This window comes from Pelecanus crispus, chromosome 2, assembly GCF_030463565.1.
Source record: "Pelecanus crispus isolate bPelCri1 chromosome 2, bPelCri1.pri, whole genome shotgun sequence".
Taxonomy (NCBI): domain Eukaryota; kingdom Metazoa; phylum Chordata; class Aves; order Pelecaniformes; family Pelecanidae; genus Pelecanus; species Pelecanus crispus.
In genome coordinates, this window is record NC_134644.1 from 27,735,168 (window position 1) to 27,756,492 (window position 21,325).

At 40.5% G+C, this 21,325-nt stretch overlaps 1 protein-coding gene across 1 annotated transcript in view; it reads left to right on the forward strand.

The window, feature by feature from the left end:
* The window catches only part of LOC104036529 (putative acyl-CoA dehydrogenase 6), a 92,251-nt gene that overhangs the window by 58,914 nt on the left and 12,012 nt on the right, over positions 1–21,325 (forward strand). Inside the window, exons 4-6 of the mRNA XM_075728199.1 lie at positions 5,785–5,891; positions 13,315–13,482; positions 19,792–19,965. Coding sequence (XP_075584314.1) covers positions 5,785–5,891; positions 13,315–13,482; positions 19,792–19,965 — 449 coding nt within the window. The remainder of the gene's footprint in view (positions 1–5,784; positions 5,892–13,314; positions 13,483–19,791; positions 19,966–21,325) is intronic.

Genomic DNA, 21,325 nt, shown 5'->3' on the forward strand with positions numbered 1-21,325 from the left:
ATGTTCTTGGAAAGTAAATGTGAAAATGTGGTTAACGCGATGAAATCTGTAATTGAACTTGTGTCTGTATTAGTGAACTTTTCCTCCACTGTTAAGTCAATTCCACTGACTGTATAACTATACAGTACACTGTCCCACTCTTAAGATGTGAAAGTGAAACTCGGTAATGAAAAGAGAAAGCTGGTTGCTACAGGAAATTTTGCATGGGTGCAGCTTTATTTCATGCAGTATAGTGAGAACGCTAACTGCTTGTCCACCTGGGTCATGGATTGAAATTGCATTTACAACGTGGATGGTTTCTTTAAAGGTATCTGTGTACTGTGGTGATCCTAAACAAGTTCAAAGAGATAATCCAAATTTTGCATTTTAACTGTGCATTGTTACACATGATGCATCAGCAATGCACACAGTAAACAGTAATATGGGAATCAGCCATCATCCCCTAAAAAACTTTTAAAAAGAAGTCTGGAGCCCCTTGTTGGCTTTCCTAACTTTGGGCTTTATTCAGCATTCATCAAGCATGTATTGAGTGCCTGCAAACCAACTCAGTGAATGTGATATGTCGTGAAGATGCTCTGCCACTGTAAATTAGAGATGTTCCCTCAATTAGATATATAGACAGCACAGTAGTTTGAACAGGTGGATACACATATGCAGGTGCACACACACGTGCACACACACAGCTTTTTAAATTTTCATACTTTGGGAAAAAAAAAAATTTTAAAAGATCTAGAGTCAGGGTGCTGTTTCTGCAACTTCCATGGGTTTCTTGTTTCAGTGAAAAGCTGTTGCAAGGTTTAGTTTGTGAAAGTCTTTGAGATATTCAGTTAAATGGGAAGTACATTGTAGTAACAGTTTTAATTATATAAATGATACATTTTGAAAATGTTACCTGTATCTGTTCGCCTGTTCACTGTTCCTGTCCCTTTTTACTTCATCGTTTATGATTTTTTTTGACAACCTTTGGAAAGTTATATGTACTTGGAAGCAACCCTGCAGATTTTGATTTATATGCATTCTATTGTGCAGACAAATATAGGAGAAAATAGTTTTGTTTCACTTGAAGATGCCCAGACTGCTCAGGGTTTTTTTCCCCAGTTTCCTCTAAGTGAAGCAGTAGCGCTTCCTAAATTTGAGAACTAAATGCAAAATGTTTTGTCAGCAGTGATCTGACCTTTGATGTACCTGGTTCTGAACATAACTCTCTGTCAGGTCTTTCGAATGCATTCAGATGTAATACTTCTTCACTTGCTTTCATGCTTAGAAGTAGAGTGGAGAAAGCAGGTCTTGGCTGAGGCAGTGAATGAGATACATTTCCCTGGACTTGTAAACAAACCTATAGGGTGACACATCCATAGTGATACCAGATCAGCATAGAGCTCCTTTATCTCAGCTGCAGGCAGTAAACTTTCCTTTTCTTTTTTTTTTTCCCCTATTATTTATAGGAAAACAGTAAGGATAATGATGATTATTGAGTGGGAAGAGAGTGCTTTTTCTATTTCATCAGCTTACTCGTCACTGATTCTTTCTCCACCCTGAACAGCAGCTTACCTGAGAATTAATGTCCAAAAAGTTATTTTTACTGTCTGTCTTCCTGTTTGCTGTAAAGGAGAGAAGCTGCAGCTGACAATCAGAACAGCAGTTTTGAAAAGCAAGATCATCCACTTGATCAGCTGGGAAGAGGGTGAAAATAGGAAGAGGTCATTCAAGAGCCAAGTGGCTTTCCCACTGGCATAGCATAAGGGAAGTTTGGGTTTGTGCTTCTTCAAGACCAGACATACTGAGTTGTCTCAATCTCACATTTGGTACTTAATCTGTATATACGCATAAGGTAGGCCAGGTCTTGCCCTGAGCAAGAGCAGAGATGGTTATAGGTGCAGCTTTCAACATATCATTAAAAAAAGTATCATTAAGCATTGCTGTCATGGTGGCTAGTTATGTTGCAGCTATAGCCAGTTGTGCTGCTTTGAGGTTTTGAATACCTCTGAGGGTCTAACCTGGCCAGAGCAATACTGTGGGGCAATATGAAGTCAAGCAGCTGCTTTTGAAACTAGCTTTCCTCAAAACAGCTTCACACTGTTCCTCTACCTTTGAGGTTTCTCCGGCTCCTGGTGACAGCCTGGCCATGCTGTGGTGGCAGGTTGTCTGGTGGGCAGCCTTGAGGTCGCCAGAGCTAAGTACGGTAGCAGCAGGACACCAGCCACATGAGTAGCTCTTAAAAACTGCATGATCTGAAGAGAGTAATCTTTAATATGACTCCTCTTTTACAATATCTGCATTTTAGTGCAAAATGCATTCCTAAATAAATAGAAGATTGACATAATCATTCTTAACCAAAACCCTTCAGGTAGTCTCATCTGCATGAGGTAGTCATACCCATCAGGTAGTCTCATACAGGTTTCTCATCTGTATTCTTTTCAGAATGTAGCAGTAGCTCAAACTGAGCAATTTATTTCATAAAATCTTCAAATAACTGAAGCTTAAAGGCTTGATAAAACCTGGGAGCCAGAGCACTTACTGCTTTTCTTCTTATGCTCTCTTTCACAAAAAGTAAATAAGTTTTCTAAATGTGTGTTTTTTAAACTCGCATATCTTCTTATCTTGTCTGAAATAGGGACTCAAGGAGAGAAAGCTGATTGCAGTGTGGATTCTTTTAAATCCAGGTTATGTCAATTACTGAACTTAATGAGGCTTCCATGCTGCCCAAGGGTGCTTGCTGCCGTTCACCATGCATTTCTTACCCTTTTTGTGCCTATAAAGAGCATCTCTTCCCTTTTGTTTTTTCTTGCTTCTTTTCCTGTATCTTGAAGATCCAAGGAGTAGTGCTAAGCTGGATCTGGACATCAGACGGTAGGATGCCTGTGCAGGACTACACTGAAGCAAAAGCGTGGCACATGGCTAATGCATTATTAATAGTTTGAGTCTAGGAGCAGAACAGAAAGAGAACTGGGAGAAATTCACCTCTTGCTAGTATGTAAGAAGCAAAGTGACAGTGGGTCAGAGTTGCCCTCTTCTTTGCTTAAAGGAAATCTTCTTTATATTCCTAGGAAGTCCATGAGTAAACTATTGTATCATCTTTGAGATACTGTAGAATAATGCATAGATCATCTGAAACGAACCCTGTTCTTTTTTTTTTTTGCTTTATTTTTGCTTTGGTGGTGAATAGTGCTCGAACATGTGAGCTCCAGTGCAAGAAAGCTTGATTTGCTCAAATGCTGAAAGCCATGTTAGAACTGCCTGCAGCTGTTCATATTGTGAATTTCAATTTGCCCTTAATAGTGCATCATACTAGTGTATCTATTGGTTCTACTCAGAACTTTCCTCACTAATTTAATTACTTCACTTCAGCTCAGCTTTTTTACCCAGAAGCAGAAGAAACAGAAGTGAATAAGATCTGTGGTTCTACCAAGATGATTACTAGCCCTATTAAGTCAGAATAGTGATGTGCGATAGATATAATTTCATTCAGAAATTAGTGAATCTGTCATAAACCAGATTTTTATATATATTTGAGATGAATAAAGGTGACTTCAAATTTCTGATTGGCAGAGCACATAAACAGAACTGTGTGGATCAAGGAAGTGTTCTTACATCTGTATTTTGCCATGGCTTTATTTTCCTTTTTTACCATTACCATTACCTTCCATTACCATTTACAAGTTTGTATACCGTTGTCATTTCTGTGTTTGTATTCATGACATTCCACCAATGTTACTTGTGAAGTGTGGAGCAAGAAAGGATGGACCACTTTCATGCAACTCAATGTGTCCAAATCTCACATTTGGGACTTCTGGGTTACCCAGCATCAACGAGGAGCTGCGCTTTATTGACTGTAGACTCGTGTGTGTTTGTGTGTATACATCCACGCATGCATGAAAATATGTTTTAGAGTGATGCTAAGACTATGCTCTGGGGTATGGCCCCAGCCCAGAAAGCAGACATAGCCTCGTTTGTCTTGAGCCAGAGCAGGATCTTACTGCAAACAGAGTTTTCTAATTCTGGAGCTGTTAAACTGGAAAGAAGTGGGTATTGCATTTATGCAAACCTGAGACTTTTCCGGGATGCATTTAAGATGGGTAGAATTTTACAGAAACAACATATTTCTAACACAATAGCTAGCTGCTTGCTGAGCTGCATGTCCTTCCTGCAAGGCGTAGAGACCCATGATATTCTGAAGATAGTGTTGACTTTTTTTAAATTGCAAAATACTTCTTCTGTAGCTTCATTTTTGGGAAGAGCTGAACTGTTTTCTGGAACTTAAGGCAAACAAACAAAGATGTCAAACCAAACACAATATTGTGAGAAAAGTTCATGTCATGGAAAGCCTCTGTTGAAATAACTAAAGGTTGGCAAAGTTTTAAGCATTAGAAAGCATTGCCAAAACCCCCTGCTAGCTCCTCTCATGATCTGTTTTTTTCATGTTGTTGGTTGGGATTTTTTTGTCTAATGAATGTTCAGCTGGCCATACTTGACCATGTCCCAAGGAAAAGGGGGAAAAAACAAGTACGCTGCGTAACAGACCAGGGGACTTTGTCCCAGTATGCTGGAGGAAGGAACAAACACTCCAAGCTCACTGCTGGTATTTATTTGGGATCGCTGCCGTGAGTATCAGCAGGGACAGGACCAGGAATTGAGCTCCCTGTGTGCACGAAGTGAAAGTGTCTGCCAGCTCCCAGTCTGTTCTCCGGCCATCCCATGTCCTTTGACTGCTGTGTGTCAGGGTTGGAGTGGAGGGGAAGGGTCAGAGTCTTAGCTAAAATGGCATCACTCCTTTGGAAGTGCTGGGACAGTGCTTTAGAAGGAGGGCCCAGGTAACTGCAGCCTGCTTAGGCAGCCATCGAGCCTAAGGAAACCAGTGGAGATGCTGACCAATCCTCATACCAAAGAGGAGGCTGAGGAGGAACCTGACTTTTATGGATCTCTGCTTACAGAAGAGACACCTCACGACCTGACGAATCTTTCAGTCTAGCACAAGAGAGTTTCAAGAACTAGACCACGAGCTCACCATTCATGTTGCAAGACCAAATCAGTGAATGTTAATCAGGACAAAATCAACTGTGAAATGAGAAGGACCATGTTTTGAATCAATGAAAGCAGCTAAACATTGCAAAAAAAGAGGGTGCCTCTCAACTGAATTGAAATACGGCCAAGTGAATTTTTTTGTGTTAAAAGGCCATCAACAGTTTGCTGTTTCCCGTTTTATTTTTGTGGGAATTAAGAGAACAGCTGGGAAGAAGCACTAGTAGATTTCACTGTGTGATTTAAATGCAAATGTGAAATATTAGTAATGTAAATACAGATATCTGCAGAGGGTGGTCATCACATGTCGTAACTTTTCAGTCACTGCTAAAATCTGGCAAAGAGCTGGTTCAACAGTCAGAAGATATGCAGAGAGCAGGTTCTCCATCCTGGCTGACTGCAGACTGATGCAGGAGCATTGAGGGGAAAACCCCGGGGACTATGTTTTTTACATCTGATATCTCTCAAAACAACAGTCACAAAGATCAGATTTTTGGCCTCTAGACCACACATTTCTGTGGGATTAGATGCTTGAATACTTGTAAAAACCTTGTTTAAAATGTTTGTGGCTGCACTTCTGGTGAAGGTTCTGGATCATAGCTTTGGAGGGTATCTATTCGGTTGTTTGGCTCTGGGACATCGGTTTTACCTAGCCATAAGAAAATTGATCACTCTGTGAGTAGAACAAAACTTGTAACTAACTTGTAAATAAAGTTTACCTTCAACAGCTTTTAATATCCTATCTTTTTCATTATATTGTTGCAGGTTTGGTTCTGATGAGTTGAAAAAACAGTTCCTCATGCCAACTATAGCTGGAGATTTTGTGGCTTGCTTGGGAATCAGTGAAGCTGGAGCTGGGTCAGATGTCGCAAGTAAGATAACCTAGCAAATTGCCAATTTTAGACAGCCTGGTATTTTAATGGAAAGAATCTGGTTTCCCTGATGCTTCCCTTTGCCACTGTTGTTTGTAAGAAGTACAAAGGAAGGGAAGTCTGGTGTGGTGAGGGCAAAAAGTAGTATTTCAGGAGCAGTAAGGCATGCCTCTGATGCATCCAACAGCAATCAAATTGAATGTATTTGTCAGTGAATCAATAGCTATGACCCTGTATAGGCTGAGCACAATCAATTAATATGCAGCTGTCATGCTGGCCCTGGATTGCTCTGAGTGTTTGTCCTTGCTGCTGCCACTGCCTCCCCTGTTCTGTCCGAGCTTACCACTGGCAGGGAGCACTCCAGCACCTCCTGGAGTTGCACAGCTGCCGCCAGTGGTGCCAGCCTGCAGACGGACGTGACAGGGCGTGTGGCCCTGTTCAACTGTACTAAAACTTGCACTTCCTTAGAACAGACCTCTCCACTGAACGTGGGCTAACTGCAGAGCTAGTCCATTCTGAAAATGATGGCATCACTTTCACAATGGGTTCCTCTCACTTGTTCTTACCTCACTGTCGTGGTTTAGCCCCAGCCAGCAACTCAGCACCACGCAGCTGCTCGCTCACTCCCCCTGCCCCGATGGGATGGGAGAGAGAATCGGAGGAGTAAGAGTGAAAAAAACCCCCCACTCCTGGGTTGAGATAAGAACAGTTTAATAATTGAAATAAAGTAAAATAGTAATGATAATAATAACAATATAATAATGATAATAACAATAATAATATACAAAGCAAGTGATGCACAATGCGACTGCTCACCACCCACCGACCGATACCCAGACAGTTCCCGAGCAGCGATCACTGCTCCCCGGCCACCCCCCCCCCCCCCAGTTTATATACTGAGCATGACGTCATATGGTATGGAATAGCCCTTTGGTCAGTTTGGGTCAACTATTCTGGCTGTGCCCCCTCCCAGCTTCTTGTGCACCTGGCAGAGCATGGGAAGCTGAAAAGTCCTTGACTAGCATCAGCAGTACTTAGCAACAACTGAAAACATCAGCGTGTTATCAACATTCTTCTCCTACTAAATCCAAAACACAGCACTATGCCTGCTACTAGGAGGAAAATTAACTCTATCCCAGCCGAAACCAGGACACTCACCTCAGCCCCTTCTGTCATTCCTGTGCAGCAAAAATGTCTCTGAACTGCTGGTTGTTTAATTTAGAGCTAATGATGAATTTGCCATGTCAAATCTATTAGCTTTGTTTAGTTTACTAAACCAAGTTTAGTTACTTTGCATGCAACTATTTTTCTTGGTTTAGTGCAAGAATATGTTTAAAAACGTAGAGAAATGAAACTATTATTCTGAAGTGCCTGAGGCAGTAGATAATTTGAACAATTCTATTAAAACAGATATTGCAGAAAAAGTAAAAGATATCTCATCTGACTGTGAATCGTGGACTTCAAGGAAAAGGGAATGACAAGAAACCACTTTTAGAGGTTTTGTTGTTGGACACAGGATGGCTAAGTTGAACACATTGTGCTCTTACAAATTACTGAGACAGTGTCTTCCTGCAGACAAAACCAGAAGTTTTTTGATCAGCAGAGTCCTAAGTCCAACTCCTCAACCAAACGCATGTTGTTTTCTCATGACAAATAGATAATCATTCAGTGTTAGAGCAAGGGTGCAGCAGGTAGTTTTCAAGAGAGTTAATGGGGATAATGAAATAATAGGACTAAATCTTCCTGCATGATCCATTGTTGTTTTAATTGTTAATTGATTTTGTTCATAAGAAAAATTCCATATTTTTTATAGACTTGTTTTTCATTAAAATAATTTGAAATTTGAATTTTGCTAGTGTAGGAAACACAACATCATTTATTTTAATTAATGCCTCTCTAATAGATTATTATCAGAACTTTCTAAACATGATTTTAATTTTTTGATGCAGTATTCCAGATAATAAGTAACAGTAAATAAGTAAATATTCTTTTAGCTGCATGTTGTTTATCATCTATTTTAATTGGTATGATACACTTGGATTAATACAGTTAAAGAGAAATTTGGAATCAGCTTGGTTTATCTGATGAACCCAGACTGAACCTGGGAGGCAGACTGCAGGATGAAATGGCGATACTTTTTCACCTGTCATGGAAGATCTGATCCCTGCTGTAAATCCAGAAAACAGCTTAGTGCCTCTAAAAAGTAACTAAATGGACAACTTAGACGTGAGGATGAGATGTCATCCAAAGGGACCTGGACAAGCTGGAGAGGTGGGCCTGTGTGAACCTCATGAGGTTCAACAAGGCCAAGTGCAAGGTCCTGCACCTGGGACAGGGCAACCCCCAATATCAGTACAGGCTGGGGGATGAAGGGATTGAGAGCAGCCCTGCGGAGAAGGACTTGGGGGTACTGGTGGATGAAAAGCTGGACATGAGCCGGCAATGTGCGCTTGCAGCCCAGAAAGCCAACCGAATCCTGGGCTGCATCAAAAGCAGCGTGGCCAGCAGGTCGAGGGAGGTGATTCTGCCCCTCTGCTCTGCTCTGGTGAGACCTCACCTGGAGCACTGCGTCCAGCTCTGGGGCCCTCAGCACAAGAAGGACATGGACCTGCTGGAGCGGGTCCAGAGGAGGGCCACCAAAATGATCCGAGGGCTGGAGCACCTCTCCTACGAGGCCAAGCTGAGGGAGTTGGGGTTGTTCAGCGTGGAGAAGAGAAGGCTGCGAGGAGACCTTATTGCGGCCTTTCAGTACTTAAAGGGGGCCTATAGGAAGGATGTGGAGAATCTTTTTAGCGAGGAGTGTTGTGACAGAACAAGGAGTAATGGATATAAACTAAAGAAGAATAGATCTAGACTGGATATAAGGAAGAAATTTTTTACAGTGAGGGTGGTGAAGCACTGGAACAGGTTGCCCAGAGAGGTGGTGGAGGCCCCATCCCTGGCAACATTCAAGGTCAGGTTGGACGGGGCTCTGAGCACCCTGATCTGGTTAAAGCTGTCCCTGCTCACTGCAGGGGGGTTGGGCTAGATGACCTCTAAAGGTCCCTTCCAACCCAAAGCATTCTATGATTCTATCATGATTCTGTGAGCAGCACTAGCTTATATTCTGAGTAGCACTGGTTTGCACGAGGCAAAGAGAACGTATCATCTTCAGGTGGCCCAGCTTTAAAGTAGACTGAACTGTGTGAAACTGCACTTGATACTTCCTTTGGTTTCTCAGGCTACTTGGATATTTGTCTCCCTTATCTAAGTGAAGGGGTAGTAAAGCATAGCAACTGTTCATATGTGAAGGTTGAGGACATGGTCTGCCATGTGAGACGGTATATTTTAAACCAAAGAACGACAGAGAGTATGGTATCTCTAGCATTTTCTTCTGCCAGTTCCAAAATTACTGAAGGTGATGCGAACACAGAAGAAAAAAACCTGTTTCTCTGTGTGGGAAGTGAAATGTGCCTGGAATTAATTTATTCAAAATTCAACAGAACAAAAAGGACTGTGTATATTAGTCTACTATAAATTTCAAGTCAATTTGAAGGCGCACCTGTCTGCTTTCAAATGTAGTGGTTGTATATTGCACATAGTATTGACCATGTACTAGCACAAAAAAAAAAGTATTGACCAAAACTAGCACAGAGGTGACCTAAGAAGCAGAACAGTACAGAACAGTTGGTATAGATATTGTCTTTCTTTAATTTCAGGATTCTTGATACCACAAAGCATACACATTTGTGTCAGTTTTAATGATTTTGTCTCATTCTATCTCACTACTATTCTGCAATTTATAGAATGTTTTGCTGACAGTTTGTGGGGGATATGTGAGAACATGTCATGGAAGACAGTTCCTCTTTCTTCAAGTTATGTCTTCCAGGCAACTGCACCAAGTAACCCTGTTCATGTCTACCTCTTCAACATAGATATCTTGCCCCATTTTGTCTCAGTGGAATCCAGTCTTTCTGCTTTTCAGGGTTTAGGTCATCTTTTTTGGGCATGAAAAACCAAAATTGCACATGGTGTCTATAATGGCACAAATACTTCTCCAACCCTAATAGAAATATTACCCTCCAATATGTAATGTTACACAACAGTTTGCTGGCTTGTGAATCTTGTGATTAACTATGCAGATCATCTTCATTAGCGGTTTGCTATTGAAACATTGTGAGATATAGCAATTATTCTTATTATTGACTCATTAATCATTCTTATTACTTTGTGCCTAAGTACTTGTACTTGCCATGTTGAATTTGAAAACTCAAGATCATTCCTTTCTTGCTGGGCAATACTTCAGTTGTCTGTGTTGGCGATGTCTCCCAAGTTTGTGTTACCAGCAAATTTCATTAGTGTATTCCTATTCTTCTTTTAAAGATCATTAATGGAAATATTCAATAGGTTTTGTACAAAGGCTGATATCCAAGGAGGAGCTCAAATAGTACCCTTCTCCTACACTTCCTCTTTTAATGCAACCTGATGCAATTTCCCCTATGCCAAGTTCCTTACCCACATTTCTGCTTTTGTCCTGATTCTTATCTTTTCAAAATTTTAAGTCATAGTTACCTAGTAGCATCAATTTTAGTTTGCTTGGGTCCAACAGGGTATCAGGTTGGTTTTAAGTAAGATGCCACTGGTAGATTGAATTCTCTTTTCTTTCCAAATGTATTCTGAAGCTGTGCAGATTGCCAAAACAAATAACTTCTGTTTTCACTAATTTTAATTTCTGTGCAGTCCTTCCTGTAGATGTCTTGCTTTGTTAGCTATATTGTGAATCTTTTTGTAATCTCTTGTGAAATATTTCTTTAGTTTTGAGGTGTCCTCTATATGCTTAATTTTTTTCTCATTCTCTTTTCATTTCTGTGGCTGAAACATTTTTATTTGCCACTCAATCTTCTTCGATTTTGTTGGTTTTCATCTGCAAGATTTAACTTAGTTTGACCTGTGGCAGTTCTTACCTTCTGACCTTCAAACTGTAGCTTACTTTGAAGATTAATCTCTTTCCTTTCCTGTAGGCCATTTCCTGTTTTTTGAAGTGATTATTCATTCAGTTAGACTTGAAGCTATTTCATGCAAGTTCTGTTTTTTTTTTCCGTGCGCTGATGATATAAGTTCCAGGTATGTGTTCTTCATTTTTTACTTTAAGGATATATGTTGCCTAATTTTGATTGTAATATTGACCTGAAAAGTTGAAGCCAACCTTGCCTTTTGTCAAATCTATTTAGATGCCTGGCTGGACTCAAGAGCCCAGTGGAGAAGAAAACATGAGGCTCAAGTATGTTCTGATTTGAATGGTGAAGTGACTAGCCCTAATTGCTTACATGGCACTAGCTGTATCATATGCCTTTTGATGATGATGATGATGCCTTGTGGTCTTTCCTAGAAGGGGCCCGCACAGCGTGCTCTGTAAGTTGTTGAGTTATAGGCAGTACAGGGCCAGTGTTGTTGACCTGCCAGAAATGAGTTATGGGGCACCCACTGAAGCAGTCTTTTCCCAGAGCTATGCTCTGTCAGGGAGAATAGTTACAGTCAAAGGTTCCAAATTATCTTCATAGCCATATCCCTGAGACTGAGTCTACTTGACTTCAGTAAATTCTTAAGTAGGTTTTCAAAGCCTGCTGTATTTTAAACATACAACTTACTTATTGGCTTGACCATCTTTCTTCTGATTAAAGTTACAGAGAATCAACTCTTCATAAGTTGATTTTAAATAGTCATTTCTCAAGTGTTTAAAGCAAACTGTCAGCCACTTCATCTGGGAGTACTTGAACATTCCCATTAGTAACGCATTTGTTCTGTAATCTGTATTTGGGTGGTTAGTCCTTTGTGATGCCATGCTTGCAAGAACTGTTTACATTTGTGGTAACATCACAGTGCTCATTGTTCCTCTGCAGACCTTCCATGGGACCTCTATCTAATCTCTTCAGTAGCTGTTCCACAACAAAGGGATGTGTGACGTAAATCACTCTGTGTGCTCCCATCCTTTTCACGCTACTTCAGTACAGGGTCATATTTATTATTCCAGCTCTTATTTATTATTTAGTCTCCATGTATATGATTGTCCAGTGTCTGTGTCTACGTATTGTGAGCATCAGTACTTTAGATTCCTTCAGTTGGTTGGCCTTCATTATTAAACAGATTTCATACCAAGTCCCTTGGACAGATTTGGCATAGTCCTTTCATTGACTGAATAGCTACGTGGCTGCTGTTTTTATCCACGTTAGTACTATCTCTTTCCCTTGCTGTTCATCATTATCTGCTTGTAAGTTCCTTTAGCCATAGCTATATCCGATATTCCCTTGTCTTATACCTTATACAATTTTCTCCCATCATTTTTCCCCAGTTCCTTCATTAACAAGACTTCTTTTCAGTCATGCTGACCTCAGTCCCAGTTTATCTTGTAGATGAAGCTCAGATACTTGGTTTTGCTTTGGTTAATGTTTAGAGCCTTTGGGAAGAAGGTTCATGTGCAGATTGAGGTGGGTGTGTGGGTGTGTATGGAGGTATAACCAGCTGACTTAAATGTGCCTGCGCAGTCCACTTGCTTTCTGACTCCTACCCTCCAAGTCTATGGCCTCCCTCAGTAGGTGAGCTCTTATGGACTTTATAGTCTCATTAGATTTACAGGTGCTATTAGGGGTGTCGTAGGGTTCTCTTATACCATCACCTACTTGTAGGTAGATATCTGTTGGAGAGCCTTCCACAGTTGGGGTTTTAGCTGAAGTTCAATTGCAGGGGAAGGAAGCCAGCCCTTTGGAAATTCTTCTGGAGTGTAAAGAATAACTAATGATTCACTCCAGCTGTCTGTTGCAGCTGGGGCTGCTAGCAGCATGATGTGAATGTCAAAGATGAAAATAAGATTGGTTTTTCCCAGGGGGTATAAATAGCAAGTGCTTGGCACTCCTTCATATACAGAAGTTAGTATCTAGACTTGGCCTTTTGAAAGTTTACTATCTTTGAATTTATTACACTGTTCTGACCAAAAACATGCAGGAAGTGCGTGTACATATATCTTTATGTATGCACAGATACTGAGGCTTATGTTTGTTTAAGTCAGGACTCTGAAGTTTACAGCCTCCTCAGTGACTAACATGCACAGTAACAGAAACGCGTAATGGATCACCTTAGACTGAAATGTTTCTGGCCAGAGTTTTTGACAACCAAATTTACTGAGGGAAAGTTTTCTGCTTTCATCCACTGGGATGAAGACTCCAGCTAAAGGAGGGTGAAAGAAGTGGTCTGGTTTCCCTGGCTTGCCTTCCAAGAGACAAGTCTGCCTTGTGCAGCCTGGAAGGGTTAGAGGACTTGGGGGCTGTGAAGGGACAACCAAATATTAGTCGTCTGTTTGAGAGCAAGGGAGTGACTCTGCCAGTTCTACAGGGACCAGCTTATCCCTCCTTCACAAGAATAACTTTTCATTTCCTATGTTTTGAAATAGATATCAAGACAACAGCTGTGAGAAAAGGCGATGAATATGTCATAAATGGTGGTAAGATGTGGACTACGTCCGGGTGCCAAGCAGACTGGATGTGCCTGCTAGCAAACACCAGTGAAGGACCTCCCCATCAAAATAAGTCTCTCATATGCCTGCCAATGAATCTACCTGGTAATAACACAGAACTCTTTCTCTTTTGATTTGATTTTACTGGTGTTTTTGTGTATCCCCAATACAAGAAGGAAGGGTGTTTGACAGAAAGGACTGCACCCATAAATGCTCTTCTAAGGTGTCATACTCTGTCATACAAGGTTGGTTGTGAAATGCATTTGCACACTTCCACAAAAAAGTAGGGGACAAGAGGAAACGAGAAGGAAGTTAAATATTTTGCAGACTTCAGCATGTGACTCCCAAATAATTTTATATGGCAAGTCCTTTTCACCAAAAATAAATTTATAAAAGTTGTTCAGATACATTTGCATGGGAATATTTCATAACCTTCTGTGAGAATGGACAAGTCAATGGCAAGGAAAAAATTAATGTCTCAGAGAAATCATTAAAAATAGACCCAACATTTTTTTCAAAGTTATAACATCCAATGTCTTTTAGCTTTGGAGAAGTTCCACAAAACTTTTATCTTTGTTCTCTGTCCCCAAAAGGCATGAAGATGCAAACAGTCCGCAAAATAAATAACATATTACACTATTGACATAAATCTTTGCTACATATGTACTATATGTAAAATGTTCCTAAGTTACCATTCCAAAATAGCATTAAACTCTTTCCTGTTTTATATGAGGACTGGCCCACAGAATATATACTTCTTTTTCCAATGAATGGAGAAGTATTTTTAAGCGTGCTGTCTTACTTCTTCAGAAAATACTGAAAGTGATTCTGAAACATGAAAATCAAAGGATAAAGACTTTAGAGATTTCAGACTTGGGAAATACGGAAATACCTTCCAAAACAATCTTATCCCACATGCCAACACCTGCCTCCCAGGAGCCCATGGGCAGTATCCGGCTCCGTTAGGGTGGGTTTACTGAGCAGCTGTATTGAATACTAGAAGGATGCAGTGCTGTGCTGTGATTGTCTTGTGTGGATGGTCCTGATCTTCCTCTGATAACTGTCCTCCACCACCCAGCCTGGTGGGCTTGCTGAAGAGAAGTGCAGGCATACCCAGGGTGCTTCGTGGCTGTGCTCTGCAAAGGGATCTTTTTGCCAGCGCACTACAAATTACAAGAATAGTCTCTGAGTTAAATGTGGGCTGGAGTGAAAGCTTCAAGGATCTTGGAAGTAGGGATTTGTTTTTGAAGATGGCTAGTAATTTGGGTGAAGACCCTGAAGAAATACATCCCGATCTAAGGGTACAAGTTTCAGTGGTACAGTACCCATGATGTCTGTTCCCGAGTAGTCTGCAGACCTTGCAGCAATAATGTGCTGTATGCATAAAGGACATCATTCAGAGAGGATACAGTTAAGGTTATGTTGGCAGGGACCTTTTGCAGTTTTAACACCTGTTGAAAAGTTTTTAAACCTTTTTGGTTTTCACTCATTTTAATATTTTTTTAAAAAGTAATATATATTCATCACTTTATAATATATATTAATTTATTTGATATATAGTGTATAATATGGTTTAACATCTATTTAAATATATATTAATCTTTATATTATATTTATATAATAGATATTATATGTTATATGTTATATTTAATATCTATTTGATATATAATAATGTGTAATAATGTCTTTATGTATTAATATAAAATGTTAAAGCCTATGGCTTTTTTGTTCATTCAATTCAGAGTATTTTACATACAAAATATATGTCATTATCAGCATTTAACATGTAGGGACACCACCACAGCAGTGAAGTGAAGGTCCGTATGTTCACTTAATGGATCAGACTGAGAACAAAACCCAGGTCTCCAGTGTTGCAAAAGAGGGTGATGAGAGCTACTTATGGGAGCGTCTTGTAGGTGAATTTCAGTGTGGAATAAGTCAAGCAAGTAAGTGAGTTGCCTTGGGAATTAAGCAAGTACTGAGTGGGCTGTGAGTTTCTACAACCTCTGCTCATGCAAGACAGGCTTTGAGTGGGAGCTCACAGAAGACGGACCTGCGCTGCTTCGCTAGTTGTTGACTTTGCCCTTAGGATGTGATGAGTGAACATGTAACTCAGAGCCAGAATCTCTCTGAATTTCCAGGTAAACTCACTTATGAGCCATCTGCATGAAGTCCTCCTTGTGATTTTCATGAAGGGGTCAGAGCGCAAATGCAATACTACTTCTCTGACATCAGTTTTCCAAAAACAACAAAGCAGCCAACCCACTGTTAGAGGCAGATCGAATATACAGAAAGTGACTTGGAGGTTTTCAGCTGCTTTGCTTATTCCAAAAAGACACGAGTCATTGTGGCTTTGTGGGGGGAGGGTGTGGTTAGGTCACACAGCCTATATGCAGACTTTCTTTACCTGAGGTAAATAGATTTTGAGTAGAAAAATTGCCTGAGTCACCTGAACCTGATCTGCAGAAGAGTGGAAGTCTTCCTTGAAACAAAAATTGCACTCTTAAAGTGTATATGCTTTCATTCTTCTGTGTGATACAGATACTGACCTCCAAAAGGGTCACTGTACCAAGATTAGTGACCTTTTGAAATGAAATATTAAGATGGTTGATTGTGCTCAGTGGTCATATCAGAAGTGAGATTTTTCAGGAAGACAAAGAGGAAACGTATGAAAAAGGTTGCCATTTGACACAGATGTGAGGAGGAAGCTCCAGCTGTTTTGATACGTCCTAAGGATGTCTGACTGCCAAAGATTGTGCTCCTTGGAGGGCAGCAGACCAAGACTGTACGGGAAGTGTCTGGAGGACATCACCCAATGATGCGCTATCAAGCGTCTGTAGATGTGTATGTGTCAAAGCTCAAGAACGAGAACAATGGGGAATGAGTGTGTTACATCTGACTAACTGCTGCAGTCACCAGCCTGTATGGCAGGGTAAGGAAGGGATCCATGGCGCAGCGGTAACTCATTGCTTGCTAGCAGGTGGAAGGACATGGGAGATTAATCCAGCATTTTTTACAAAAATCTTAATTGCTTCATACTTGTATAATGTGGTGATAAAAAAAAAGGAAAAAAAAGTTCCAAGTCTGAAAGTAAATTACTAACTTCAACAACTGGTAGTTTACTGGAGATAGGAAGTAGGATTTGCTTCCTCTAATTTTAGGTGTATACAGTGTCTGTTCTGGGGTGAAACAAATCATGGTCTAGATTTGACAGACACTGCTGAATACATTTCTCATAAAGGGAATTTGGATAATGTCAGTGTGGGTTCACAGTAGATATCCAAATTAGGTGAATACTCCCTACACTAACGACATCTTAAAAAAAAAAAAAACTGCTGAATTTCTCATACGATGAAAGAGAATCTAACCAGTTGTAAAATGTCTGTGTGTGAAATACATGAGACAAATGGCTTGCAGCCCTAATCTGGTAACTATTTGTGTGCTGGTTTGTCCTCTGAGTCCTGAGATAGCGCTAGGGTAGATTGCAAGGAGGAGATAAGAGAGATGAGCATCCAGGAAAGGGGGAAGAGCATGTTTCTCAGGTTGCAATTTAAAATGTGCCTCTTTCCATTTGTAATGGCACTAAATGGTGTCAGGAGAGAGCGACTGGCCTTCTCTCAAGATAGAATGCAGGAAATAAAAGAGATTGTCAGAAGGCTGGAGGAGCGGGAGAAAATGAAAAATCAAAGATGCCTGGAAAGAACTGCCCGGGAAGAGATAGAGCAGTCCATCTCAGTGATACTGGTACAAGTAGCACAAATGGCTCTGTTAGAGTGATTTTAATAAGTCAGGTACTTGGCCTTGCTAGATTGAGATTTGTGTGTTACTGGATGGCTTGTGATTTATTTACTACAGACAAACTCCGGGAGTTATCTGGGCAGATGATTTCTACTGCTGCTGGTAATTTTTAGTATATAGTACTCCTCATGAAGAGAATGAAGATAATCAAAGTAAGTAAAGGAAGATTTTGATGCCCATATTGTAGCCAAAGAGATGATTATGTATCATTGTCTTCAAAAAAAGAGAAAATGTGAAGCATGTGCTAGCAACAGAGGGGGCACTACATGAGACTGATGCAGTTCGGCCTCCTTCTGAATGACAAACATGAATCAATCTAAGAGCAAGTGAAGCTGGTAAGGCACAACAAAGGGGAGATGCTGCTGGATTCAGGAAACTTGAACACACAATCCAATCTGGAAGAAGTGTGGATAGAAATCATTAACACATTTAGCTCCTCTAACCAAACCTGTAAGAGCCTTCTTCAGTCGTTTTTGTTGTATGTGGATCTGGGGAAGTACACAACAGGATTGATTGAGCAATATAAAGAACTGGCAGCCGTTGTGCTTTTTCCAGCAGAGTCCTTAGTAAACCACTTACTCACAAGAGCAGTAAGTGCATCTTCATATGGGTAAGGAGCAGTGATTGCATAAAACCAGCTGGAAGTAGACCGAAGACATAATCTCTGAGGCTCTCAAAGAAACCAAGCAGTAATACTCCAACAGGAAAAGATGTTCCAGAAATCATTTGGACCTGTAAGTGGTTCAGTATGTGTTTGTTTAGCTCTGATTTTCATACAGAAATAAACCAGAAATGCATTTTTGGCATGACTGGGTGCAAACTGCTGGATAATTTTCAATCCAAGAGTCAAAAACTTTCATACAGCTGTCCTGATTTTCTTCTGCGTTAAACACGTATCAAAGCAAGTATTTCTAACACATAATCTGTTTATAGATTGACTGGTGGAGAAAAATCTTGAGTAGAAGGTGTGGAAGTCTATGTGGACCTTATTCTGAGAGCTGTCTTGGCATTTGGAAGTAGTGTTAGTATTTCATCTCTGTGGAGAGATGAAACTTTCCATAACCTTATTCAGTGCAGCCAGAGAGAGTGAATTTGAAGGGAGTGACTGCCAACTTCTTCTGCCTGCAAAACCAAAGCAATTTTCACATGGCTGAAGGCCTCCTGTCAGTAGAGGTTGAGATGTCTATATTAGTTCAGAACGAGATGTTCACAGAAAGCCATGAAGGATAGCAAGGTACAAACAAGTACAGAGAGGGACGACAACAATCTATGTGGTGACCAACTCCTACAAAGCCGCATCAGACAGTAATAGAGGATTGAAAAAAAATAAAGAGGAAAATATCACCAGAATACCTCCTTATCACGAAACTGGTTAGTATACCATGTATGTGGGTAGTAAAATGTTTGCTTTTCTGCAAAGACATATGTGCTGATTTGGAGGACTGTTTTTCTATGTATATTGACTTGGCAGATGTAATCAGCATGTTTTGCACAAATCCTCATACCTGGTTGTTGGCCTCAGTTTACCCCTGAAACATTCTTGAGTTCCTTCCCAAATATTCGCAGTAGCCCCAGAGCAGCTAGGAGGTAAAAACAAGGGAATTGGCACAAAAATCAGTGGATGTCTGTTAAATTCTCATGTCACAGTGGTAAGCCATGCTTGCATCTGAACGATAGCAAGAAAGAACTTGTAACTAAGAAAAAGCAAACAAAAGGAAGGAATCCTACCTGGTGTGACTAGGTAGCGGAAGTCTTAGGTGGCCAAACCTGTAGGAACTGGGTTCATCTCCAACAGACCATTGCCCATGGAGTCAGAGTCAGTGCTATGTACTGTGGAGAAGCAAACCCTCTTCACAAGCATGTCCTCATGAAAACTCAAGAGGAATGAAGAGTGATCATTATGAACCCCTCTAGGACTACTTCGATGAACTAAACAGTTATTTTGTAGGCCATCATAAAATACATAGTTTTAACAAAAGTTGGAGTTGATATGGAATTGTTGAGTGTTTGTAGCAGTTACGAATTTGAGTCTAACTTTTTATTATTAGGAAAAAGCGGTGTGGTGTGATTACAAACTCTCTCTTTTACAGGTACCAGAAAAAAACAGCTAGCTAGCTAACCAGGATTTCCAGGAGGAGAAATTCTCTAGTTGCAGCTTAAAACATAGCTCTGTTTTTGTCATTATTAAATATTTCTCTACTGTTTTACAGCAGTGCAGGCACTCAGCAAATACTGCTAAATTGAATTCCAGTATTTTATTATAGTGCACTAAAAATCAAACATAAGCAAATAAATATTGCATTGTTTCAAGACGTGCATGAAGTAAGATTATTACTACAAGTAAACAATTATTATTTGGGGACATAATGAAAAGTGGGACCTTTACAATTGCAGTTTCTGATTTGCTAGTTAAATAAAATGGAAAAACTCTTAAAAATAGGATGCGGGCCATTTTACTCTTAAATTCCAGAATACGCTTATGTTTTTCCTAAAGGTAGGTTTCACTGTAGTCTTGGCACATACCTTCACATCTGCAAACTTCGCTTTCTTAAAATGCTGTACTTGTACATAGTGCTTCTATTTTTTGTGGCCTTTCTAATACCCCTTTTTCTTCAGGCATTCATGTTGCTAAAAAGATAGACAAACTGGGCATGAGGTCATCAGACACAGCTCAGATCTTTTTTGAAGATGTAAGGGTCCCCAGCAAAAACCTCATCGGTGAGGAAGGAAAGGGTTTTACATATCAGATGTTGCAATTCCAAGAAGAGCGGCTGTGGGCAGTAGCCTCTGGTAAGTCATCGTTTGTGCTTCTGGGGCTGGGCAGGGACACGGGGGTCACCCTTTGCATGACTAACAGCACTTTCATTCTAAATTGCACTGACCTCTTGCGATCTGTTTTTGAGATCTGTCATAGCCTGGATACAGACAACCTTCCCTTTCTGTAGGAAAACTTGAAATAGAAAATATTTTGTGAGGCATCACAGAGGCTGGTTTTGCCTTGTTTCTTTTTGTTGGTGCTTTTCTACTGATAAGAAGATATGGTATCATGTTATGTCTGCTACAAATATAGTGCAAATGCTATCAAAATACTGGCATGAAATAGAAGGATGGTGACTTTTCCTGTAGTACAGTAAACTATGATGTTCATCCTGGATTTTAGAAAATTAACTTAGTGCCTGTGTAAAGAAGTGGCTCTGACAGGATGCAAGAGCTTTGTTTTGCAGATCTGTTTTACCTCTGTACACTTTGGACATAAGTGGTACAGCACCAAATGCCTTTCCCTGACATTACGTTGTCACAGAGTTCCTGTTAGCCTGAACTCAGGACGTGTTTGAATCCACATATTTGAGTTAGACAGACTCTGGATATTCCAGATAACCACATCCAAGTCTGGATTGTCCATTTTCAGCCTCCCAACCTCCCCCCCACCCCACAATGTTTGCTTCTTCAACTTAAGTATAATGTAAGAAGATTGGTCCTCTTTAAATTTCAGGGTTGTATAAATAATCTCACCATATTCATGCTCCTGTGCATACCCCGTCTGTTATTGTCTGTGTGTGGCTGGGGAATCGGGAACTCTAAGAGTGATTTTCTGATTCAGTGACCAAATAAAAAATCACTCCCTGTTGTGGGTTGATCCCAGACCAAGTATTTTAGAGTTCAAATGCTTTAAAAAATCTTTGGTTTGGGTCAAAATTCTTAGTTCTGCCTGAGATAAATAGTACATGTGAGAGTCTTTTTAGCAAAGAACAGGAGGTTAGGCTAGCAAGGGATGCCACTGCAGACTGAGGCAAGGAGGAGGCATGGTCCTACTGCTGGTCCTGCTTTAATCGAGGCGTGCACAAACTGCAAGGACGTGCATCGTGCATTTTTATGCTCGGTTTGAAGTCTTAAGTTAAAACAATCAGAAACTCTGGGTTGCAGTGATACTCCCCAGGCAGCAGAGTAGCCTGAGGCGTTAGTCATGCCCCAGGCAAAAGTGACGTGCACTGACAGCATCAAAACACAAAGCCTGGCAGGTTAGATCACTCCTGTTAAAACCACCGGCAGCTTGGTACTGTCCAGCCTTGCACAACTGCACGGCAGTCACCGTGCTCTGCCAGGAAGTGGGACACCAGGTTTCAATAATTCTTTTTGCCCAGAACAACAG